This window comes from Phasianus colchicus, chromosome 37, assembly GCF_987193195.1.
Source record: "Phasianus colchicus chromosome 37, bPhaCol1.hap1.1, whole genome shotgun sequence".
Lineage (NCBI taxonomy): Eukaryota > Metazoa > Chordata > Aves > Galliformes > Phasianidae > Phasianus > Phasianus colchicus.
The window spans coordinates 1,343,830-1,369,102 of record NC_143472.1 but is presented as its reverse complement, the minus strand read 5'-3'; the positions used below and the strand labels follow the sequence as shown (position 1 = coordinate 1,369,102).

At 64.8% G+C, this 25,273-nt stretch overlaps 1 protein-coding gene across 1 annotated transcript in view; it reads left to right on the top strand.

The window, feature by feature from the left end:
- Window positions 1-25,273, top strand: part of LOC149913456 (autophagy-related protein 2 homolog A-like) — a 60,719-nt gene that overhangs the window by 28,115 nt on the left and 7,331 nt on the right. The window contains exons 13-24 of the mRNA XM_090129765.1: window positions 1,334-1,439; window positions 1,944-2,143; window positions 2,867-3,096; window positions 4,327-4,423; window positions 8,185-8,376; window positions 9,927-10,034; window positions 11,278-11,350; window positions 12,463-12,535; window positions 16,455-16,524; window positions 18,849-18,931; window positions 21,194-21,315; window positions 24,736-24,887. Coding sequence (XP_089985891.1) covers window positions 1,334-1,439; window positions 1,944-2,143; window positions 2,867-3,096; window positions 4,327-4,423; window positions 8,185-8,376; window positions 9,927-10,034; window positions 11,278-11,350; window positions 12,463-12,535; window positions 16,455-16,524; window positions 18,849-18,931; window positions 21,194-21,315; window positions 24,736-24,887 — 1,506 coding nt within the window. The remainder of the gene's footprint in view (window positions 1-1,333; window positions 1,440-1,943; window positions 2,144-2,866; window positions 3,097-4,326; window positions 4,424-8,184; window positions 8,377-9,926; window positions 10,035-11,277; window positions 11,351-12,462; window positions 12,536-16,454; window positions 16,525-18,848; window positions 18,932-21,193; window positions 21,316-24,735; window positions 24,888-25,273) is intronic.

Genomic DNA, 25,273 nt, shown 5'->3' with positions numbered 1-25,273 from the left:
GGATATGGGACCCCCATGTGGGTCAGGGAGGGGGGGTGGGACCCTATAGTGGGTGTGCGGGGGATATGGGACCCCATAGTGGGTGTGGGGTGGATGTGGGACCCCATAGTGGGTGGGGGGGTGTGTGGGACCCCATAGTGGGTGTGGAGGGGTGTGGGACCCCATAATAACCTGCCTATGGGAATGGGGGGATATGGGACCCTATAGTGGGTAGGGGGGGGGATATGGGACCCCATAATAACCTGCATATGGGTATGGGGGGATATGGGACCCCAAGTGGGTATGGGGGGGATATGGGACCCCATAATCGGTGTGGGGGGGTGTGGGACCCCGTAATGACCTGCATGTGGGAATGGGGGGATATGGGACCCTATAGTGGGTGTGGGGGGGATATGGGACCCCATAATAACCTGCATATGGGAATGGGGGGATATGGGATCCTATAGTGGGTGTGGGGGGGATATGGGACCCCCATGTGGGTCTGGGAGGGGGGGTGGGACCCTATAGTGGGTGTGCGGGGGATATGGGACCCCATAATGGGTCTGGGGGGGATATGGGACCCCATAGAGGGTGTGGGGTGGATGTGGGACCCCATAGTGGGTGGGGGGGTGTGTGGGACCCCATAATGGGTGTGGGGGGGATGTGGGACCCCATAGTGGGTATGGGGGGATATGGGACACCATAGTGGGTGTGGAGGGGTGTGGGACCCCATAATAACCTGCATATGGGAATGGGGGGATATGGGACCCCAAGTGGGTATGGGGGGGGTGTGGGACCCCATAATGGGTGTGGGGGGGATATGGGACCCCATAATGACCTGCATGTGGGAATGGGGGAGATATGGGACCCTATAGTGGGTGTGGGGGGGTTGGGACCCTATAGTGGATGTGGGGGGGTATGGGATCCCATAATGGGTGTGAGGGGGATATGGGACCCTATAGTGGGTCTGGGGGGGGGTGTGGGACCCTATAGTGGGTGTGGGGGGGATATGGGATCCCATAATGGGGTGTGGGACCCCATAATAACCTGCATATGGGAATGGGGGGATATGGGACCCCCATGTGGGTCTGAGGGGGGGGGGGGACCCTATAGTGGGTCTGGGGGGGATATTTGACCCCCATGTGGGTGTGGGGGGGTTGTGGGACCCTATAGTGGGTATGGGGGGATATGGGATCCCATTGTGGGTCTGGGGGGGGAGTGGGACCCCCAAGTGGGTTTGGGTAGAATATAGGATCCCATAGTGACCCCATAGTGGGTCTGGGGGGGGATATGGGACCCCCATGTGGATTTTGGGGGGGGGGGCCACTCCCTAAGTGGGTCTGTGCCCCCCCAGCCCCCCCCGCCCCCCCCCAGTGCCCCCACAGCTGCAGTGAACCAAGGGGATCTGACGGATGCCCTCCAAGACCCCCCCCGGCCCCACAGCGCCCCACAGCCCCACGGTATGGGGGGGGGGGGGAGGGGAGGGGGCCATTATGGGTGAGGGGGGGCTCTGGGGGGGCAGATGGGGGTCCTGGGGGAGGGGGGGGGGGGAGAAGATAGGGGTCGTGGGCTGGGGGGGGCAGATATGGGTCCTGGGGGGGGCAATTATGGGTTCTGGGGGGGCAGATATGGGTCCGGGGGGGGGCAATTATGGGTCCGGGGGGGGCAGATATGGGTCCGGGGGGGGCAGATATGTGTCCGGGGGGGGGCAATTATGGGTCCTGGGGGGCAGATATGGGTCCTGGGGGGGGCAATTATGGGTCCTGGGAGGGGCATTAATGGCTCCTGGGGGGGGCAGATATGGGGGAGGGTGGCAATTTTGAGACCTGGGGGGGGGCAATAATGATTCATGGGGGGCAGTTATGGGCTTCAAGGGGGGGGGGCGGTGGGTGGCAATTATGGGACATGGGGGGGGGGTACTTACATCCCTGCCCCCCCCCCCCCCCTCCCATCCCCCCACCCAGCAGAAGCCACCACCCCCCCTGCCCCCCCGGTCTCTGTTTACCTCTTCCCAGGGGAGGGGGGGGCAGGGGGTGGGGGGCACCCAGTAGTGACCCCCCCGGAGCCCCAACCACCACCGCCGCCGCCGCCCCCCCCCCCGGACCCCAACCCGGACCCCGATGGATTCTGCATTCTCGATGCCCCCCCCGGGAGTGAGGAGGCTGTGAGTGGGGGCGGGGGGGGGGGCACAAAATCTGGGGGGGGGGGCAATGGGAGTCATTGGGTTTTATGGGGGGGGGCAATGGGGGTCATTGGGTTCCATTGGGTTTTATTTGGGGGGGGGAAGGGGGGCAATGGGGGTCCTTGTATGGGGGGGGCACTGATTCCAATTGGGTTTTATTGGGGGGGGGGCAGTGGGGGTCGTTGGGTCTTTTGGGGGGGGGCAATGGGGGTCGTTGGGTTCCATTGGGTTTTATTTGGGGGGGGGGGAAGTGGGACAATGGGGGTCTTTGTATGGGGGGGGGGCACTGATTCCAATTGGGTTTTATTGGGGGGGGCAGTGGGGGTCGTTGGGTTTTATTGGGGGGGGGGGCAATGGGGGTCGTTGGGTTTTATTGGGGGGGGGGCAGTGGGGATCATTGGGTTCCATTGGGTTTTATTTGGGGGGGGGGGAAAGGGGGGCAATGGGGGTCCTTGTATGGGGGGGGGCACTGATTCCAATTGGGTTTTATTGGGGTGGGGGGGGGCCATGGGGGTCACTGGGTTGTATGGGGGGAGGGGGGGGGGCAATGGGGGTCTCATTGGGCTTTATGGGCGGGGGGGGGCACTGATTCCCATTGGATCCTATGAAGTTGGGTCCTATGAGGGGTGGGGGGTATTGGGATGCCCCCCCCCCCCCCACGACCCCCTCGCATAACCCCCTGCCCCCCCCCCCCCTTTTTATCAGCCCCCCCCCCCAACCATCCGCTGGCTGCGACCCGGACCCCTCATCCTGCGGGAGGGGCACTTCGCCGCTCCGAGGGGCGGGGCCGGAGGAGGAGCCGGAAGCTCTGATTGGTTGAGGGCTCCCCCCCGCCTGCCCCCCCCACGCGCCCGTTTGCTGCTACGTGACGCTTCCCTCCAATGGCAGCTCTACGGGGGGCGGGACTTCGGGCCTGGCCCCACCCCCAAACCGCGGTGAGGACACGCCCCCTTTTCCACATAAGTCACGCCCACTTTGTTAAAGCCACGCCCCCTTGCTCCCAATCTGTGGGTCCCTATGGGGTCCCTATGGGGTCCCTATGGGGTCAGGGTGTCCCTATGGGGTCACTGTGTCCCTATGGGGTCTGTGTGGGGTCAGTGTGTCCCTATGGGGTTACTGTGTCCCTATGGGGTCAGGGTGTCCCTATGGGGTTACTGTGTCCCTATGGGGTCTGTGTGGGGTCAGGATGTCCCTATGGGGTCCCTACGGGGTCAGTGTGTCCCTATGGGGTCAATGTGTCCGTATGGGGTTCCAACGGAGTCAGTGTGTCCCTGTGGGGTCCCTGTGGGATCAGTATGTCCCTATGGGGTCTGTGTGGGGTCAGGGTGTCCCTATGGGGTCCCTATGGGGTCAGGGTGTCCCTATGGGGTTACTGTGTCCCTATGGGGTCTGTGTGGGGTCAGGGTGTCCCTATGGGGTCAGTGTGTCCCTATGGGGTCTTTGTGGGGTCAGGATGTCCCTATGGGGTCCCTACGGGGTCAGTGTGTCCCTATGGGGTCAATGTGTCCGTATGGGGTTCCAACGGAGTCAGTGTGTCCCTGTGGGGTCCCTGTGGGATCAGTATGTCCCTATGGGGTCTGTGTGGGGTCAGGGTGTCCCTATGGGGTTCCTGTGGGGTCAGTGTGTCCCTATGGGGTCAGTGTTTCCCTATGGGGTTCCAATGGAGTCATTGTGTCCCTGTGGGGTCAGTGTGTCTCTATGGGGTCAGTGTGTCCCTATGGGGTCTCTGTGGGATCAGTGTGTCCCTATGGGGTTCCTGTGGGCTCAGCGTGACCCTATGGAGTGGTATGGGGTCATTGTGTCCCTATGGGATCCCTATGGGGTCAGTATGTCCCTATGGGATTTCTATGGGGTCAGTGTGTCCCTATGGGATGGGGCGCCCATGTATCATAGTCACCGCCCCCACCATTAACCAAGCCACGCCCATTGGCCAAAGCCACGCCCACTTCCCACTAAGCCCCGCCCATTACTTTAGAAGACCACGCCCCCATGACCTCAGGCCACGCCTCCTTCATAACAACTCGGTTTAGTGCTAAGCCACGCCCCCTTGTCAACAAGCCACGCCCCCTTTGCCATTAAGCCCCGCCCCACTTCATAATCCCGGCCCTTGGTTGGCTGGCGGCTTCGCTCAGGGGGCGTGGCTCACTATCGCCCCGCCTTCTCAGCTCCCGCGGAGGCTCCGCCCCCCCCAAGGGACATTGGAGGAGCCGGGGGGGGCCGGGGAGGAGAACGGATCTGCTGATGGAGCTGAGCCTGGGGAAGGTGGGGGGCTGGGGGGGGGAATGGGGGTCCCGGGGGGGGGGGGGGGGGCTGGGGGTAATTGAGGATCCTGAGGGGAGGATTTGGGGTCCTGGGGGGGGGAAATTTCGGGGTCCTGAGGGGGGAATTGGGGTCCTGGGGGGGGAATTGGGGGTCCTGGGGGGGGGGGAGGGAATTTCGGGGTCCTCGGGGGGGGATTTCAGAGTCTTGGGGGGCGGAATTGGGGTCCTGGGGGGGGGAAGTGAGGGGTCCTGGGGGGTGGTCTCATGGGGTTCCTAGGGGGGTTCTGGGGGGGGTTCCTAGGGGGGTAATGGGGTTCTGGGGGGTCTCATGGGGGTCCTGGGGTGTCCTGGGGATTTTGGGGGGCTCATGGGATCCTGGGAGCTCATGGTGGTCTGGGGGGGGGGCGTAGGGGGGGTCTCATGGGGCTCCTGGAGAGCTCCCAAGGGTCTTGGGGGTCTCATGGGGGGTCCTGGGGGTGTAATGGGGGTCTGGGGGGTCCTGGGGGGTCTCATGGGGGTCCTGGGGGGTAATGGGGGGCCTGGCGGGGTCTCTCATGGGAGTCCGGGGGGTAATGGGGGTGCAGGGGGTCTTGGGGGGTCTTATGGGGGTCCTGGGGGTCTCATGGGGGGGTCTAAGGTCTCATGGGTTCTGGGAGGGGGGGTAATGAGGGTCTGGGGGGGTCCTGGGGGGGGTGTAATGGGGGTCTGGGGGGTAATGGGGGGCCTGAGGGGGTCTCATGGGGGCCCGGGGGGGTAATGGGGGTCTTGGGGGGTCCTTGGGGGTCTCATGGGGGTCTGGGGGATAATGGGAGTCTTGGGGGGGTAATGGGGGTGCAGGGGGTCTTGGGGGGCCTTATGGGGGTCCTGGGGGTCTCATGGGGGGGTCTGAGGTCTCATGGGTTCTGGGAGGGGGGGTAATGAGGGTCTGGGGGGGTCCTGGGGGGGGTGTAATGGGGGTCTGGGGGGTAATGGGGGGCCTGAGGGGGTCTCATGGGGGCCCGGGGGGGTAATGGGGGTCTTGGGGGGTCCTTGGGGGTCTCATGGGGGTCTGGGGGATAATGGGAGTCTTGGGGGGGTAATGGGGGTGCAGGGGGTCTTGGGGGGCCTTATGGGGGTCCTGGGGGTCTCATGGGGGGTCTGAGGTCTCCTGGGTTCTGGGAGGGGGGGGGTAATGGGGGTCTGGGGGGGTCCTTGCGGGTCTCATGGGGGTCTGGGGGATAATGGGGGGTCCTACTGGGGTCCTGGGGAGTAATGGGGTGCAGGGGGGTCCTTAGGGGAGTAATGGGGGATCTGGGGGGTCTCATGGGGGTCCTGGGGGGTAATGGGGGTCTTGGGGGCTCCTTGGGGGAGTAATGGGGGTCTGGGGGGTCCTGGGGGTCTTGGGGGTTCTTATGGGGGTCCTGGGGAATAATGGGGGTCCTGGGGGGTCCCGTGGGGGTCCTGGGGGGTAATGGGGGGCCTGGGGGGTCTCATGGGGGTCCTGAGGGGTCCTTGGGGGAGTAATGGGGGTCTGGGGGCCCCTGAGGGTCTTGGGGGGTCTTATGGGGGTCCTGGGGGGTAATGGGGGTCTTGGGGGTCTCATGGGGGGTCTGAGGTCTCATGGGTTCTGGGAGGGGGGGTAATGAGGGTCTGGGGGGGTCCTGGGAGGTCCCATGGGGGTCCTGGAGTGTCCTGGGGGTCTTATGGGGGTCCTGGGGGGTAATGGGGGTGCAGGGGGTCCTGGGGGGTCTTATGGGGGTCCTGGTGGTCTCATGGGGGGTCTGAGGTCTCCTGGATTCTGGGAGGGGGGGTAATGGGAGTCTGGGGGGGTCCTGGGGAGCTTATAGGACTTCTGGTGGGGAGTTGGGGGTCCTGGGGGTCTTATGGGGGTCCTGGGGGGTCCCATGGGGGTCCTGGGGGGCCTTATGTGTGTCCTGGGGGTCTCATGCGGGGTCTGAGGTCTCATGGGTTCTGGGAGGGGGGATAATGGGGGTCTGGGGGGGTCCTTGGGGGCGTAATGGGGGTCTTGGGGGTAATGGGGGGCCTGGGGGGTCCTTGGGAGAGTAATGGGGGTCTGGGGGGCCCTGGGGGTCTTGGGGGGTCTTATGGGGGTCCTGGGGGGTAATGGGGGTCCTGGGGGTCTCATGGGGGGTCTGAGGTCTCGTGGGTTCTGGGAGGGGGGGTAATGGGGGTTTGGGGGGGTCCTTGGGGGTCTCATGGGGGTCCTGGAGTGTCCTGGGGGTCTTATGGGGGTCCTGGGGGGTCCCATGGGGGTCCTGGGGGGCCTTATGTGTGTCCTGGGGGTCTCATGGGGGGTCTGAGGTCTCATGGGTTCTGGGAGGGGGGGTAATGGGGGTTTGGGGGGGTCCTTGGGGGTCTCATGGGGGTCTGGGGGATAATGGGAGTCTTGGGGGGGTAATGGGGGTGCAGGGGGTCTTGGGGGGCCTTATGGGGGTCCTGGGGGTCTCATGGGGGGTCTGGGGTCTCATGGGTTCTGGGAGGTGGGATAATGGGGGTCTGGGGGGGTCCTTGGGGGGGTAATGGGGGTCTTGGGGGTAATGGGGGGCCTGGGGGGGTCTCATGGGGGCCCGGGGGGGTAATGGGGGTCTTGGGGGGTCCTTGGGGGTCTCATGGGGGTCCTGGGGGGTAATGGGGGTGCAGGGGGGTTCTTGGGGGAGTAATGGGGGTCTCATGGGGGGTCTGAGGTCTCATGGGTTCTGGGAGGGGGGATAATGGGGGTCTGGGGGGGTCCTTGGGGGGGTAATGGGGGTCTTGGGAGTAATGGGGGGCCTGGGGGGTCCTTGGGGGAGTAATGGGGGTCTGGGGGGCCCTGGGGGTCTTGGGGGGTCTTATGGGGGTCCTGGGGGGTAATGGGGGTGCAGGGGGGTTCTTGGGGGAGTAATGGGGGTCTGGGGGGTCCTGGGGGGCCTGGGGGGTCTCATGGGGGGTCTGAGGTCTCATGGGTTCTGGGAGGGGGGATAATGAGGGTCTGGGGGGGTCCTGGGGGGGGTAATGGGGGTCTGGGGGGTAATGGGGGGCCTGGGGGGGTCTCATGGGGGTCCTGGGGGATAATGGGGGTGCAGGGGGGTTCTTGGGGGAGTAATGGGGGTCTGGGGGGTCCTGGGGGTCTCATGGGGGGTCTGAGGTCTCCTGGGTTTTGGGAGGGGGGGTAATGAGGGTTCAGGGGGGTCCTGGGGGGTCCCATGGGGGTCCTGGAGTGTCCTGGGGGTCTTATGGGGGTCCTGGGGGGTAATGGGGATGCAGGGGGTCTTGGGGGGCCTTATGGGGGTCCTGGGGGTCTCATGGGGGGTCTGAGGTCTCCTGGGTTTTGGGAGGGGGGGTAATGAGGGTTCAGGGGGGTCCTGGGGGGTCCCATGGGGGTCCTGGAGTGTCCTGGGGGTCTTATGGGGGTCCTGGGGGGTAATGGGGATGCAGGGGGTCTTGGGGGGCCTTATGGGGGTCCTGGGGGTCTCATGGGGGGTCTGAGGTCTCCTGGGTTTTGGGAGGGGGGGTAATGAGGGTTCAGGGGGGTCCTGGGGGGTCCCATGGGGGTCCTGGAGTGTCCTGGGGGTCTTATGGAAGTCCTGGGGGGTAATGGGGATGCAGGGGGTCTTGGGGGGCCTTATGGGGGTCCTGGGGGTCTCATGGGGGGTCTGAGGTCTCCTGGATTCTGGGAGGGGGGGTAATGGGGGTCTGGGGGGGGTCCTGGGGGGCTTATAGGACTTCTGGTGGGGAGTTGGGGGTCCTGGGGGGCTTATGGGGTTTCTTCCCCCCCCTCCCCAGGTGTGTGTGCAGCACGAGAGCTACGAGGTCCCCTCGGATGAGGGGGGGTCCGGGGGGGTCCCGGTGGAGCGGCCGGTGGGGCGGCTGGTGGTGCTGGTGCACGAAATGGAGCTGAGAGACCGGCTGGCGGGGGGGGGGGGCGAAAGTTTCCTGAAGGGTCTGCCGGGGGGGCACGGAGCCCCCAGACCCATGGTAAGGAGTGGGGGGGGGGGGGGGTCCTATGGGCTTGGGGGGGGGCTGGATTTCTTTTTGTGTGTGTGGGGGGTGTTGTGGAGTTGGGGGGGGGGGGTCCTGAGGCTTCTGAGGGGTTTATTTGGGGGGGGGGGGGGGGGGGCAGAAGGTGGTTTTGGGGGGGGGGGTCCAGAGGGGTTTTGCATGGGGGGGGGGACGTGGGGGGTGTAGGCAGAAGGTGGGGGGGGTCAGTATGGTCCTGGGGGGGGGTCTTTGGGGTCTTGGGGGGTCTGTGGGGGGGGGGAGGGGAGGTTTGGTTGGGGGGGGGATGGTGGAGGTGGGAGGTGGGGGGGTTTATGGGGGGGGAATAGGGTTTATGGGAAGGGGGGGTCTGTGGGTTGGGGGGGGTCCTAAAGCTTCTGAGGGGTTTATTTGGGGGGGGGGGGGGGGCAGAAGGTGGTTTGGGGGGGGGGACGTGGGGGGGTGGTCCTGGGGGGGGGGTCTTTGAGGTCTTGGGGGGTCTGTAGGGGTGGGGGGGGGAGGAAGGGGGGGGAGGTTTGGGTGGGGGGGGATGGTGGAGGTGAGAGGTGGGGGGGTTTATGGGGGGGGGAATAGGGTTTATGGGAAGGGGGGGTCTGTGGGGTTGGGGGGGGGGTCCTGAGGCTTCTGAGGGGTTTATTTGGGGGGGGGGGGGGGCAGAAGGTGGTTTGGGGGGGGGAGGTATTGAGGGTGGGGGGGGGTCCAGAGGGGTTTTGCATGGGGGGGATATGGGGGGTGTAGGTAGAAGGTGGGGGGGGCCAGTGTGGTCCTTGGGGGGGGGTCTTTGGGGTCTTGGGGGGTCTGTGGGGGGGGAGGGGGGGAGGTTTGGTTGGGGGGGGGGGATGGTGGAGGTGGAAGGTGAGGGGTCTATGGGGGGGGGAATAGGGTTTATGGGAAGGGGGGGTCTGTGGGGTTGGGGGGGGGGGGGTCCTGAGGCTTCTGAGGGGTTTATTTGGGGGGGGGGGGCAGAAGGTGGTTTGGGGGGGGGGAGGTATTGAGGGTGGGGGGGGGTCCAGAGGGGTTTTGCATGGGGGGGGGTACGTGGGGGGTGTAGGCAGAAGGTTGGGGGGGGGTCAGTGTGGTCCTGGGGGGGGGTCTTTGGGGTCTTGGGGGGTCTGTAGGGGTGGCGGGGGGGGGGGGGGATGGGGGGTGTAGGGGGGGGAAATCTATAGGGTTGGGGGTGGGGGGTGATGGGGGGTGGAAGGTGGGGGGGTTTATGGGGGGGGGGAGTAGGGTTTATGGGAAGGGGGGGGTCTGTGGGGTTGGGGGGGTGATGGGGAAAGGGGTGAGGAGGGTAGGGGGGGTCTGTGGGGGGGTGGGATATGGGATGGGGGGGGTTCCGTGGGGTGGGGAGGGGGATGTTGGGTGGGGGATGGGGGGTGTGGGTGGGGGGGGGTGGGTGAGGGATCTGTGGGATATGGGAGGGGATTTGGGGGGGGGTCTATGGGGTGTGTGGAGTGAGAGGGTGGTGAGATATGTGGGGGGGGGAGGGGTAAGGAGAGTCACATGACTGCCCCCCCCCCCCCCCCCAGCTGGCAGTGAAGGCGCTCCGGGTTCTCCCCCACCCGCCCCCCCCCGGGGGGGTCCCTGAGTGCTGCCTGAGGGTTTCCTTGCGACCCCTGCGCCTCCACATCGACCAGGTGAGGGGGGGGTCCTTAGGGGGGAGGGGGGGGGGGTCCTGGAGGGTTTTACTGCGGTCTTGGGGGGGTCTTGAGGGGGGTTTATTGAGGTCCTGGGGGGGTGCTGGGGGTCCTGGGGGGTTTATTGGGGTCCTGGGGGGGTGCTGGGGGATTCTGGGGGGGGTTTATTGAGGTCATGGGGGGGTTAGGGGGGTCCTGGGGGGGTTTATTGAGGTCCTGGGGGGGTCCTGGGGGTCCTGGGGGGGTTTATTGAGGTCCTGAGGGGCTTTATTGAGGTCCTGGGGGGGTCCTGGGGGGTTTATTGAGGTCCTGGGGGGATGCTGGGGGATTCTGGGGGGGGTTTATTGAGGTCCTGGGGGGCTTTATTGAGGTCCTGGGGGGGTCCTGGGGGGATGCTGGGGGATTCTGGGGGGGGTTTATTGAGGTCCTGGGGGGGTTTATTGGGGTCCTGGGGGGGTGCTGGGGGTCCTTGGGGGGGTTTATTGAGGTCCTGGGGGGGTCCGGGGGGGGTCCTGGGGGGGTCCTGGGGGTCCTGGGGGGGCTTTATTGAGGTCCTGGGGGGGTCCTGGGGGGTTTATTGAGGTCCTGGGGGGGTCCTGGGGGGATGCTGGGGGATTCTGGGGGGGGTTTATTGAGGTCCTGGGGGGGTTTATTGGGGTCTTGGGGGGGTGCTGGGGGTCCTGGGGGGTTTATTGAGGTCCTGGGGGGCTTTATTGAGGTCCTGGGGGGGTCCTGGGGGGGTGCTGGGGGATTCTGGGGGGGGTTTATTGAGGTCCTGGGGGGGTGCTGGGGGTCCTGGGGGGGGTTTATTGAGGTCCTGGGGGGGTCCTGGGGGGGTGCTGGGGGTCCTGGGGGGGTTTCTGGGGGTACCTGAGAGGGTGCTGGGGGGGTTAGGGGGGTCCTGGGGGGGCTCTGGAGGGTCTGTGGGGGCCCTGGGGTGGGTGTGGGGGGGGTCAGGGTGGTCCTGGGGGGGGGGGCTTTGTGGGGTCCTGGGAGGGGGTCCCTCAGGGGGGGTCTTATGGGATTTGGGGAGACCTGGGGGGGGGGGGGGGCTCTGTGGGATGGGAATTGTCCTGGGGGGGCTCTATGGGGTCCTGGGGGTCACTGGGGAGATCAGTGGGGGGGTCAGGGTGGTCCTGGGGGGGGCGGGGGGGTGGTCCTGAGTGTGTTGGGTGGGGGGGGGGGGGGGCAGATCTGCAACACTGGGGTTTATGGGATGCCTGACACCCCCCCCCCCCCCCAGGATGCACTCATCTTCCTCAGGGACTTTGCCAGCAGCTTCCTCACCCACCTGACCCCCCCGGGACCCCCCCACGGTATGGAGGGGGAGGGGGGAGGGGAGGGGGGAGGGGAGGGCACCCATGGGTGGAGGAAAAGGGGGGGGAAGGAGGGGCTATGGGGGCACCTATGGTGGGGGGAAGGTCTGTGGGGGCACCCATGGGTGGGGAGGGTGGGGCTATGGGGGGGTAATGGGGGCACCCATGGGTGGGAGGAGGGGGGCTATGGGTGGGGGACAAGGGCTGTGGGGGCACCCATGGGTGGGAGGAGGGGGCTGTGGGGCACCCACGGGTGGGAGGGGGGGCTATAGGGGGCTATGGGGGCACCCACGGGTGGGAGGGGGGGGGGTATAGGGGGCTATGGGGGCACCCATGGGTGGGAGGGGGGGGGCTATGGGGGCACCCATGGGTGGAAGGGGGGGCCTATGGAGGCACCCATGGGTGGGGGGGGGCTATAGGGGGCTGTGGGGGCACCCATGGGTGGGAGGGGGGGCTATGGGTGGGAGGAGGGGGGCTATAGGGGCACCCATGGGTGAGAGGATGGGGGCTATGGGGGCACCTATTGTGGGAGGGTGGTCTGTGGGGGCACCCATGGGTGGGGAGGGTCGGGGGCTATGGGTGGGGGAGGGGGCTGTGGGGGCACCCATGAGTGGGAGGAGGGGGCTCCGGGGGGGTAATGGGGGCACCCATGGGTGAGAGGAGGGGGGCTATGGGTGGGGGATGGGGGCTACGGGGGGTAATGGGGGCACCCATGGTGGGGGAGGGGGGCTATGGGAGCACCCATGGGTGGGGGGGCTTGGGGAGATGCTATGGGGGCACTCAGGGACTGGGGGAGAGGGGGCTATGGGGGGGGCTATGGGGGCACCCATGGATGGGAGGGGAGGCTATAGGGGGCTATGGGAGCACCCATGGGTGGGGGAGGGGGCTATGGGGGGGCTATGGGAGCATCCATGGGTGGGGGGGAGGTCTGTGGGGGCACCTATGGGTGGGGGAGGAGGCTATGGGGGGCTGTGGGGGCACCCACGGGTGGGAGGGGGGGTGCTATAGGGGGCTATGGGGGCACCTATGGGCGGGAGGGGGGGGCTATAGGGGGCTATAGGGGCACCTGTCATGTGACCCCATCTTCTCCCCCCCCCCCCCCCCCAATAAAGGTGACCCCATGGCCCCCCCCGGGCCGTCTCCACCAATGGAAGAGGAACCTGAAGACCCCCCCATCTATTTCCGGTAGGGTGGGGGCTGGGGGGGCACTTTGGGGTCACACTGGGTCACATTGGGGTCTATGGGGGCATTGGGGTCACATTGGGGTCTCTATGGGGTCACTTTGGGGTCACGTTGGGATCTATGGGGTCTCTATGGGGGCATTGGTGTCACATTGGGGTCTCTATGGGGTCACATTGGGGTCTCTATGGGGTCACTTTGGGGTCACATTGGGTCACATTGGGGTCTATGGGGGCATTGGGGTCACATTGGGGTCTCTATGGGGTCTCTATGGGGTCACTTTGGGGTCTATGGGGGCATTGGGGTCACATTGGGGTCTCTATGGGGTCACATTGGGGTCACATTGGGTCACATTGGGGTCTATGGGGACATTGGGGTCACATTGGGGTCTCTGTGGGGTCACATTGGGGTCTATGGGGGAATTGGGGTCACATTGGGGTCTCTATGGGGTCACTTTGGGATCTATGGGGGCATTGGGGTCATATTGGGGTCACATTGGGGTCTATGGGGGAATTGGGGTCACATTGGGTCGCTTTGGGGTCTATGGTGGCATTGGGGTCACATTGGGGTCTCTATGGGGTCACTTTGGGGTCTATGGGGGCATTGGGGTCATATTGGGGTCACATTGGGGTCTATGGGGGCATTGGGGTCACATTGGGTCACTTTGGGGTCTATGGGGGCATTGGGGTCACATTGGGGTCACATTGGGGTCTCTATGGGGGCATTGGGATCAGATTGGGGTCTCTATGGGGTCACATTGGGGTCTCTATGGGGTCACTTTGGGGTCACATTGGGTCACATTGGGGTCTATCGGGGCATTGGGGTCAAATTGGGGTCTCTATGGGGTCTCTATGGGGTCACTTTGGGGTCTATGGGGGCATTGGGGTCACATTGGGGTCTCTATGGGGTCACATTGGGGTCACATTGGGTCACATTGGGGTCTATGGGGTCAATGGGATCACATTGGGGTCTCTATGGGGTCACTTTGGGGTCTATTGGGGGCATTGGGGTCATATTGGGGTCACATAGCGGTCTCTATGGGGGCATTGGGATCACATTGGGGTCTCTATGGGGTCACTTTGGGGTCTATGGGGGCATTGGGGTCACATTGGGGTCATTTTGGGGTCACATTGGGGTCTATGGTGGCATTGGGGTCACATTGGGGTCTCTATGGGTCATTTTGGGGTCACATTGGGGTCTATGGGGGCATTGGGGTCACAGTGGGGTCTCTATGGGGTCACATTGGGTCACATTGGGGTCTATGGGGACATTGGGGTCACATTGGGGTCTCTATGGGGTCACTTTGGGGTCACATTGGGGTCTATGGGGACATTGGGGTCACATTGGGGTCTCTATGGGGTCACTTTGGGGTCTCTATGGGGGCATTGGGGTCATATTGGGGTCACATTGGGGTCTATGGGGGCATTGGGGTCACTGTGGAGTCACATTGGGGGCATTGGGGTCACATTGGGGTCTCTATGGGGTCACTTTGCGGTCACATTGGGTCACATTGGGGTCTATGGGGTCAATGGGGTCACATTGGGGTCTCTATGGGGTCACTTTGGGGTCCCTATGGGTCACATTGGGGTCTATGGGGACATTGGGGTCACATTGGGGTCTCTATTGGGTCTCTATGGGGTCACTTTGGGGTCTATGGGGGCATTGGGGTCACATTGGGGTCACATTGGGGTCTCTATGGGGTCACATTGGGGTCACATTGGGTCACATTGGGGTCTATGGGGACATTGGGGTCACATTGGGGTCTCTATGGGGTCACTTTGGGATCTATGGGGGCATTGGGGTCATATTGGGGTCACATTGGGGTCTATGGGGGCATTGGGATCAGATTGGGGTCTCTATGGGGTCACATTGGGGTCGCTTTGGGGTCTATGGTGGCATTGGGGTCACATTGGGGTCTCTATGGGGTCACTTTGCGGTCACATTGGGTCACATTGGGGTCTCTGGGGTCACTTTGGGGTCACATTGGGTCACTTTGGGGTCTATGGGGGCATTGGGGTCACATTGGGGTCTCTATGGGCATATTGGGGTCATATTGGGACACATTGGGGTCTATGGGGTTAATGGGGTCACATTGGGGTCTCTATGGGGTCACTTTGGGGTCTCTATGGGGTCACTTTGGGGTCTATGGGGGCATTGGGGTCACATTGGGGTCACATTGGGGTCTATAGGGGAATTGGGGTCACACTGGGTCACATTGGGGTCTATGGGGGCATTAGGGTCATATTGGGGTCACATTGGGGTCTATGGGGGCATTGGGGTCACATTGGGGTCACATTGGGGTCACATTGGGTCACATTGGGGTCTATGGGGTCAATGGGGTCACATTGGGGTCTCTATGGGGTCACTTTGGGGTCTATTGGGGGCATTGGGGTCATATTGGGGTCACATAGCGGTCTCTATGGGGGCATTGGGATCACATTGGGGTCTCTATGGGGTCACTTTTGGGTCTATGGGGGCATTGGGGTCACATCGGGGTCTCTATGGGGTCACTTTGGGGTCTATGGGGGCATTGGGGTCACATTGGGGTCATTTTGGGGTCACATTGGGGTCTATGGGGGCATTGGGGTCACATTGGGGTCTCTATGGGTCATTTTGGGGTCACATTGGGGTCTATGGGGGCATTGGGGTCACAGTGGGGTCTCTATGGGGTCACATTGGGTCACATTGGGGTCTATGGGGACATTGGGGTCACATTGGGGTCTCTGTGGGGTCACATTGGGGTCTATGGGGTCAATTGGGTCACATTGGGTTCAGTGGGGTCTCTGTGGGATCAGTGGGGTCACATTTGGGTCTCTATGGGGCACATTGGGGTCTCTATGGGGTCAGTGGGATCTCTATGGGGTCAATGGGGTCACATTGGGGTCTTTGGGGCATTGGGGTCACATTGAGGTCTCATGGGGTCTATGGGGGCATTGGGGTCACAGTGGGGTCTCTGTGGGGCACATTGGGGTCCCTATGGGGTCAGTGGGGTTTCATGGGGTCAATGGGTACATCGGTGTCACATTGGGGTCTCTATGGGGTCACATTGGGGTCACATTGGGGTCTCTATGGGGTCACATTAGGGGCATTGGGGTCACATTGTGGTCCCTGTGGGGTCACATTAGGGTCACATTGGGGGCTATGGTGGCATTGGGGTCCTTATGGGGTCATTTTGGGGTCACATTGGGGTCTCTATGGGGTCACATTGGTGTCACATTGGGGTCTCTATGGGGTCACATTGGGGTCTCTATGGGGTCACATTAGGGGCATTGGGGTCACATTGTGGTCCCTGTGGGGTCACATTAGGGTCACATTGGGGGCTATGGTGGCATTGGGGTCCTTATGGGGTCATTTTGGGGTCACATTGGGGTCTATGGGGGCTTTGGGGTCACAGTGGGGTCCCTATGGGGCACATTGGGGTCCCTATGGGGTCAGTGGGGTCTCATGGGGTCAATGGGTACATTGGTGTCACATTGGGGTCTCTATGGGGTCATATTGGTGTCACATTGGGGTCTCTATGGGGTCACATTAGGGGCATTGGGGTCACATTGTGGTCCCTGTGGGGTCACATTAGGGTCACATTGGGGGCTATGGTGGCATTGGGGTCCTTATGGGGTCATTTTGGGGTCACATTGGGGTCTATGGGGGCATTGGGGTCACAGTGGGGTCTCTATGGGGTCACATTGGGTCACATTGGGGTCTATGGGGACATTGGGGTCACAGTGGGGTCTCTGTGGGGCACATTGGGGTCTCTATGGGGTCAGTGGGGTCTCATGGGGGCTATGGTGGCATTGGGGTCTCCATGGGGTCAGTGGGGTCACATTGGGGTCTATGGGGGCATTGGGGTCACAGTGGGGTCCCTATGGGGTCAGTGGGGTCACATTGGGGTCAATGGGGTCTTTCTCCCCCCCCTCCCCCCCCCCAGGGAGTTCCGGTTCGTCTCAGAGGTTCCGGTGTGGTTGGATTACAGAGGGAAGCGAGTCAGCATGGAGCAGGTGGGAGGGGGGGGGGGGGGGGCATTTGGGGGGGTCTTGGGGGGAGGGGGTTGGAGGGGAGTCTGGGGGGGGTCTTGGGGGGGTTTGGGGCTTCTGGGGTGGCTGGGGGAAGGTTTGGGGGGGGTCTTGGGGGGCCATGAGGGGGGTTGGGGGTTCTGGGGTGGCTGGGGGGAGGTTTGGAGGGGGTCTTGGGGGGATTTGGGGGGTCTTGGGGGGGATTGGGGGGTCTGGGGTGGCTGGAGGGAGGTTTGGGGGGGGGTCTGAGGGGGGGCTTTGAGGGGGGTTGGGAGGTCTGGCGTGGCTGGAAGGAGGTTTAGGGGGGGTCTGAAGGGGGGCTTTGAGGGGGGTCTTAGGGGGTCTGGGGGGGCTGGAGGGAGGTTTGGGGGGGTCTTAGGAGGATTTGGGGGGGTTTGGGGGGTCTGGGGTGGCTGGAGGGAGGTTTGGGGGGGTCTTGGGTGGATTTGGGGGTCTTGGGGGGTCTGGGGTGGCTGGAGGGAGGTTTGGGGGGGGTCTTGGGGGGCCATGAGGGGGGTTGGGGGTTCTGGGGTGGCTGGGGGGAGGTTTGGAGGGGGTCTTGGGGGGATTTGGGGGGTCTTGGGGGGGATTGGGGGGTCTGGGGTGGCTGGAGGGAGGCTTGGGGGGGGTCTGAGGGGGGGCTTTGAGGGGGGTCTTAGGGGGTCTGGGGGGGCTGGAGGGAGGTTTGGGGGGGTCTTAGGAGGATTTGGGGGGGTTTGGGGGGTCTGGGGTGGCTGGAGGGAGGTTTAGGGGGGGTCTTGGGGGGATTTGGGGGGGGTTGGGGGGTCTGGGGTGGTTGGGGGGAGGTTTGGGGGGGGTCTTGGGGGATTTGGGGGGGATTGGGGGGGGTTGGGGGGGTCTTAGGAGGATTTGGGGGGGTTTGGGGGGTCTGGGGTGGCTGGGGGGAGGTTTGGGGGGGGTCTTGGGGGGATTTGGGGGGGTTTGGGGGGTCTGGGGTGGCTGGAGGGAGGTTTAGGGGGGGTCTTGGGGGGGTTTGGGGGGGATTGGGGGGTCTGGGGTGGTTGAGGGGAAGTTTGGGGGGGGTCTTGGGGGGATTTGGGGGGGTTTGGGGGGTCTGGGGTGGCTGGAGGGAGTTTTGGGGGGGGGTGATTTGGGGGTCGGGGGGGGGATTGAGGGGGTCTGGGGGGTTTGAGGGGTCTGGGGGGAGGTTTGGGGGGGGGGGTCTGGCGGATTTGGGGCACTGTGGGGGGTTCAGAAGGGGACCTGGGGGGGTTTTGGGGGGGCTGGGGGTGTTTGGAGGGTATCTGTGTGGGGGGGGGGGGGTCTGTGGGGTTTAGGGAGGTTTAGAGGGGGGGTCTGGGGGGGTCTGGGGGGTTTTGGGGGTCTGGGGGGTTGGGGGGGGGTCTGGGGGGGGGATATAGGGGGTCTGGGGGGGGATTGAGGAGGACTGGGGGGGCTAGAGGGAGGTTTGGGGGAGTCTGGGGGGGTCTGAGGGGGGTCTTAAGGGGGTCGGGGGGGTTTTGGGGGTCTGGGGGGTTGGGGGGGGGTCTGGGGGGAGGTCTTAAGGGACCTGGGGTGATTTGGGGGGGGTCTGGGGGGGGGATTGAGGGGGTCTGGGGGGTTTGGGGGGCCTGGGGGGAGGTTTGGGGGGGGGGTCTGGGGGATTTGGGGTCCATGTGGGGGGGTTTGGAAGGGGGCCTGGGGGGATTTTGGGGAGGGGGGGGGTGTTTGGAGGGTGTCCGTGGGGGGGGGTGGGGGGGTCTTTGGGGTTTGGGGAGGTTTAGAGGGGGGGTCTGGGGGGGTCTGGGGGGGTCTGGAGAGGGTCTTAAGGGGGGGTCTGGGGGGTTTTGGGGGTCGGGGGGGTTGGGGGGGGGTCTGGGGGGAGGTCTTAAGGGGGCCTGGGGTGATTTGGGGGGGGGTTGGGGGGTCTGGGGGGGGATTGAGGAGGACTGGGGGGGCTGGAGGGAGGTTTGGGGGGGTCTGTGGGGGTCTGAGGGGGGTCTTAAGGGGGTCGGGGGGGTTTTGGGGGTCTGGGGGGTTGGGGGGGGTCTGGAGGGAGGTCTTAGGGGACCTGGGGTGATTTGGGGGGGGGGTTGGGGGGGGACTGAGGAGGACTGGGGGGGCTGGAGGGAGGTTTGGGGGGGTCTGGGGGGGTCTAAGGGGGGTCTTAAGGGAGTCGGGGGGGTTTTGGGGGTCTGGGGGGGTTGGGAGGGGTCTGTGGGGGGGTGGTCTTAAGGGACCTGGGGTGATTTGGGGGGGGTCTTGGGGGGGGATTGAGGGGGTCTGGGAGGGGGTCTGGGGTGGGGTCTCCGGGGGGGGGCGTTGCGTGTGACCGCGTTGGCCCATAGGGGGCGCTGGCGGGGATCCTGATCGGGTTGGCCCGGCTGAACTGCTCCGAACTGAGGCTGAAGAGACTGAGCCACAGACAGGGGTGGGGGGGGGGGGCAAGGGGGGCGGTGGGGGGGGGGGGAGTGGGGCGGGGGGGGGGGATTTGGGGGGGGGGTTGGGGAGGGGATGGGGGGGGGAATGGGGAAATTGGGGGTGGAAAATGGGGGAGGTGGGGGAATGGGGGATTGGAATTGGGGGGGGGGGAATGGGGGGAGAAATGGGGGAAATGGGGGGGGATGGGGAAATGGGGGGGGAATGGGGAAATGGGGGGGGGGAATGGGGGGATGGGGGCAATTGGGGAATGGGGGGGTGGCGGATGGGGGGAATGGGGGAAGGAATTGGGGGTAGAAGGGGGGAATGGGGGGGGGAATGGGGGGGATGGGGGGCAAATGGGGGCAATGGGGGGGAATAGGGGAAGAAATGGGTGAATGGGGTTGAATGGGGGGAAATGGGGGAAGGAGTGGGGGGGGGAATGGGGGCAATTGGGGGATGGGGGAATGGGGGGGGAATGGGGGATTGGAATGGGGGGGGGAAATGGGGGGGTTGGGGGGGAATGGGGGAAGGAATGGGGGGATGGGGGGGAAATAGGGGCAATGGGGGGGGAATGGGGAGAGGAATGGGCAAATGGGATTGAATGGGGGGGAATGGGGGAAGGAGGGGGGGCGGAAGGGGGGAGAATGGGGGCAATTGGGGGATGGGGGAATGGGGGGGAAATGGGGGGGGAATGGGGGAAGAAATGGGTGGGGAATGGGGGAAATGGGGGGTGGGGGAATGGGGGGGCAATGGGGGGGAATGGGGGAAGAAATGGGGGAGGAATGGGGGAAATGGGGGGGTGGGGGAATGGGGGATTGGAATGGGGGGGGGGAATGGGGGAAGGAATGGGGGAATGGGGGGGGAAGTGGGGGGGGAATTGGGGGCAATTGGGGAATGGGGGAATGGGGTGGAATGGGGGAGAATGGGGGGAATGGGGGGGGGAATGGGGGAAATGGGGGAATGGGGAAGGAATGGGGGGTCAGTGGGGTCCCTGTGGGGTCAATGGGAGTCAATGGGGTCTCTGTGGGGTCAGTGGGAGTCAATGGGGTCTCTGTGGGGTCAATGGGTGTCAATGGGGTCTCTGTGGGGTCAGTGGGGTCTCTGTGGGGTCAATGGGTGTCAATGGGGTCTCTGTGGGGTCAGTGGGGTCTCTATGGGGACAGTTGGAGTTGCTGGGGCTCTCCATGTCCTCACAGTGTCTGTCTGTCCTCCTGCCCCACATCCCCCTACCCCCCCCCAACCTCCGTCCCTCCACCCCACATCCCCATATCCCCCCCACACCCCATATATCCCCCATACACCCCATACCCTCCACACCCCCCGCACCCCATACGTCCCCCCCACACCCCACACACCCCATACGTCCCCCCCACACCCCACACCCCCCACACCCCATACATCCCCCCCACACCCCATATGTCCCCCCCACACCCCATACACCCCATACACCCCATATGTCCCCCCCCACCCCACACCCCCCACACCCCATACGTCCCCCCCACACCCCATACATCCCCCCCACACCCCATATGTCCCCCCCACACCCCATACATCCCCCCCACACCCCATACGTCCCCCCCACACCCCATACATCCCCCCCACACCCCATATCTCCCCCACACCCCATATCTCCCCCACACACCCCATACATCCCCCACACACCCCATACGTCCCCCCCACACCCCATACACCCCATATGTCCCCCCCCACCCCACACCCCCCACAACCCATACGTCCCCCCCACACCCCATATCTCCCCCACACACCCCATATCTCCCCCCCACACCCCATACACCCCATATGTCCCCCCCCATACCCCCCATATCCCATGTAACCCCTATATCCCCCATATATCCCCCATACCCCCCCCACCCCCCCCACCCCACACGTCCCCCCCACACCCCACACACCCCATACGTCCCCCCCACACCCCATATGTCCCCCCCACACCCCATACACCCCATACACCCCATATGTCCCCCCCCACCCCACACCCCCCACACCCCATACGTCCCCCCCACACCCCATATGTCCCCCCCACACCCCATACACCCCATACACCCCATATCTCCCCCACACACCCCATACATCCCCCCCACACCCCATATCTCCCCCACACACCCCATACGTCCCCCCCACACCCCATACATCCCCCCCACACCCCATATCTCCCCCCCACACCCCATACGTCCCCCCCACACCCCATACATCCCCCCCACACCCCATACGTCCCCCCCACACCCCCCCTGTCCCCCCCGTCCCCCCCCCGCAGGCTGCTGGGGCTGGGCCGCGTGCTGAGCTTCGCGGTGTCGCAGTGGCTGGGTGACATTCGGCGCCACCAGCTGCCGGCGCTGCTGGGGGGGGTGGCTGCGGTGCAGGCCGTGCTGCGCCTCTGTGAGTCGCCTGGGGGCGCTGGGGGAGCACGGAGTGACCCCATAGTGACCCCATAGGGACCCCATAGTGACCCCATAGAGACACCATAGTGACCCCATAGACACCCCATAGACACCCCATAGTGACCCCATAGTGACCCCATAGTGACACCATAGTGACCCCATAGAGACCCCATAGACACCCCATAGTGACCCCATAGTGACACCATAGTGACCCCATAGAGACCCCATAGACACCCCATAGTGACCCCATAGTGACACCATAGTGACCCCATAGAGACCCCATAGACACCCCATAGTGACACCATAGTGACCCCATAGTGACCCCATAGACACCCCATAGACACCCCATAGTGACCCCATAGTGACCCCATAGACACCCCATAGTGACCCCATAATGACCCCATAGCCTCTCCATAGACATCCCATAGAGACCCCACAATGACCCCATAGCGATACCATAGACATCCCATAGTGACCCCATAATGACCCCATAGCCGCCCCATAGTCACCTCATAGTGACCCCATAATGACCCCATAGCCACCCCATAGACATCCCATAGAGGCCCCATAATGACCCCATAGCCGCTCCATAGCCGCCCCATAATGATCCCATAATGACCCCATAGCGATACCATAGACATCCCATAGTGACCCCATAAAGACTCCATAGCCATCCCATAATGAGCCCATAATGACCCCATAATGACTCCATAGCCACCCCATAATGACCCCATAGCCGCCCCATAGCCACCCCATAATGACCCCATAGCGACACCGTAGACACCCCATAGCCACCCCATAGTGACCCCATAATGACCCCATAGCCACCCCATAGTGACCCCATAGTGATTCTGTAGACACCCTATAGCCACCCCATAATGACCCCATAGTGACCCCATAGAGACCCCATAAAGACCCCATAGCCACCCCATAATGATCCCATAGCCACTCCATAAAGACCCCATAAAGACCCCATAGCCACCCCATAGAGACCCCATAATGACCCCATAGTGACCCCATAGCCACCCCATAATGACCCCATAGTGACACCGTAGAGACCCCATAATGACCCCATAAAGACCCCATAATGACCCCATAGCCACCCCATAGTGACCCCACAGTGACACTGTAGACACCCTATAGCCACCCCATAATGACCCCATAGCCACCCCATAAAGACCCCATAGTGACCCCATAGCCACCCCATAGACACCCCATAGTGACCCCATAATGACGCCATAGCCTCCCCATAGACACCCCATAATGACCCCATAAAGACCCCATAGCCTCTCCATAGACATCCCATAGAGACCCCACAATGACCCCATAATGACCCCATAGCGATACCATAGACATCCCATAGTGACCCCATAAAGACTCCATAGCCATCCCATAATGGGCCCATAATGACCCCATAGTGACATCATGACCCCATAACCACCCCATTGCCACCCCATAGTGACCCCGTAAAGACCCCATAGCCGCCCCATAGCCACCCCATAATGACCCCATCGTGACCCCATCATGACCCCATAGCCACCCCATAGTGACCCCACAGTGACACTGTAGACACCCCATAGACACCCCATAATGACCCCATAGTGACACCATAGCCACCCCATAATGACCCCATAGTGACCCCATAGCGACCCCATAATGACCCCATAAAGACCCCATAAAGTCCCCATAGTGACCCCATAGCCACCCCATAGACACCCCACTGTCCCCAAGCCCCCCTGTTTCCCCCCAGCCCCATTTCCCCCCACGCCCCCCATGTCCCCCATCCCCCCACGCCCCCCATGTCCCCCCTCCCCCCCACCCCCCGTGTCCCCCCACCCCCAACCCCTGATCTCCCCCATCCCCCCCCCAAACCTCCCCACCCCCCGTGTCCCCCCCATGTCCCCCCTCACCCCCACGTCCCCCCCACCCCCTTTGCCCCCCCCCACCCCCATGTCCCCCCCCACGTCCCCCCCATCCCCCCCTCACCCCCACATCCCCCCCACCCCCTTTCCCCCCCATGCCCCCCCCACCCCCATGTCCCCCCCACTCCCATGTCCCCCCCATGTCCCCCCTCACCCCCACGTCCCCCCCACCCCCTTTGCCCCCCCCCACCCCCATGTCCCCCCCCACGTCCCCCCCATCCCCCCCTCACCCCCACATCCCCCCCACCCCCTTTCCCCCCCATGCCCCCCCCACCCCCATGTCCCCCCCACTCCCATGTCCCCCCCATCCCCCCCTCACCCCCACATCCCCCCCACCCCCTTTGCCCCCCCCCACCCCCATGTCCCCCCCCACGTCCCCCCCATCCCCCCCTCACCCCCACATCCCCCCCACCCCCTTTCCCCCCCATGCCCCCCCCACCCCCACATCCCCCCCACCCCCATGTCCCCCCCATCCCCCCCTCACCCCCACATCCCCCCCACCCCCTTTGCACCCCCATACCCCCATGTACCCCCCACCCCCATGTCCCCCCACATCCCCCCCCCATCCCCCCCACCCCCACATCCCCCCCACCCCCTTTGCACCCCCATGACCCCCCGCACACCCCCATGTCCCCCCTCTTACCCCCCCACCCCCATGTCCCCCACCCCCACATCCCTCCCATACCCCCCCTCACCCCCACGATCCCCCCACCCCCTTTGCCCCCCCATACCCCCATGTTCCCCCCATCCCCCCCCCCACCCCCTTGTCCCTCCCATACCCCCCCTCACCCCCACATCCCCCCCCACCCCCACGACCCCCCCACCCCCTTTGCGCCCCCCCCCACCCCCATGTCCCCCCCATCCCCCCCACCCCCTTTGCCCCCCCACGCCCCCCCCACCCCCATGTCCCCCCCATCCCCCCCTCACCCCCACATCCCCCCCACCCCCTTTGCCCCCCCATGCCCCCCCCCACATCCCCATGTCCCCCCCCATACACCCCCACTCCCATGTCCCCCCCCACGTCCCTCCCATACCCCCCCCCACCCCCACGACCCCCCACCCCCTTTGCCCCCCCATGCCCCCCGCACCCCCATGTCCCCCCCGTCCCCCCCGACCCCCACATCCACCCCACCCCCTTTGCCCCCCCATGCCCCCCCCCACCCCCACGTCCCCCCCACCCCCTTTGCCCCCCCACGTCCCCCGCATCCCCCCCCCACCCCCACGACCCCCCCACCCCCTTTGCCCCCCCATGCCCCCCCCACCCCCATGTCCCCCCCACTCCCATGTCCCCCCCGTCCCCCCCTCACCCCCACATCCCCCCACCCCCTTTGCCCCCCCATGCCCCCCCCACCCCCATTTCCCCCCCATCCCCCCCTGACCCCCACATCCCCCCCACCCCCACGTCCCCCCCATCCCCCCCTCACCCCCCCATCCCCCCCACCCCCTTTGCCCCCCCACGCCCCCCCCCCACACCCCGTGTCCCCCCCCCCCCCCAGGGCGCGCTCTGCGGGAGCTGCTGCTGCTTCCTCTGAGGCCGCTGTTGGACGCGGGGGGGGCGCGGGGGGTGCGCCGTGGGGTCAGCGCCTTCGGGGCCTCCTCTGCCTCCGCCGCCGTGGGGTTGGGGGCCCGACTGCTGCGTGCCCTGCAGGTGAGACCCCCCCCCAAAAATGTGGGATCACACCCCCACTGGGACTTCCCCCCCCCCACCCCACCCCATGGAACCCCTAAGAGGACCACCCTAATAGGACCCCCCCTCCCCCCCCAATGGGACCCTCAATGGAACACCCCCTCCGTGGGACCCCCACCTCATGGGACCCCCACCTCATGGGACCCCCCCAATAGGACCCCCACTTTGGGAATCCCAATGGGACCCCCCCTTGGGACCCCCACCCCATGGGACCCCCCCCAATAGGACCCCCCCATTGGGACTCTCAATGGAAACCCCCTGTGGGACCCCCACCCCATGAGACCACCCCCAATAGAACCCCCCCCAATGGGACCCTCAATGGAACCCCCCCACCCCTTGGGACCCCC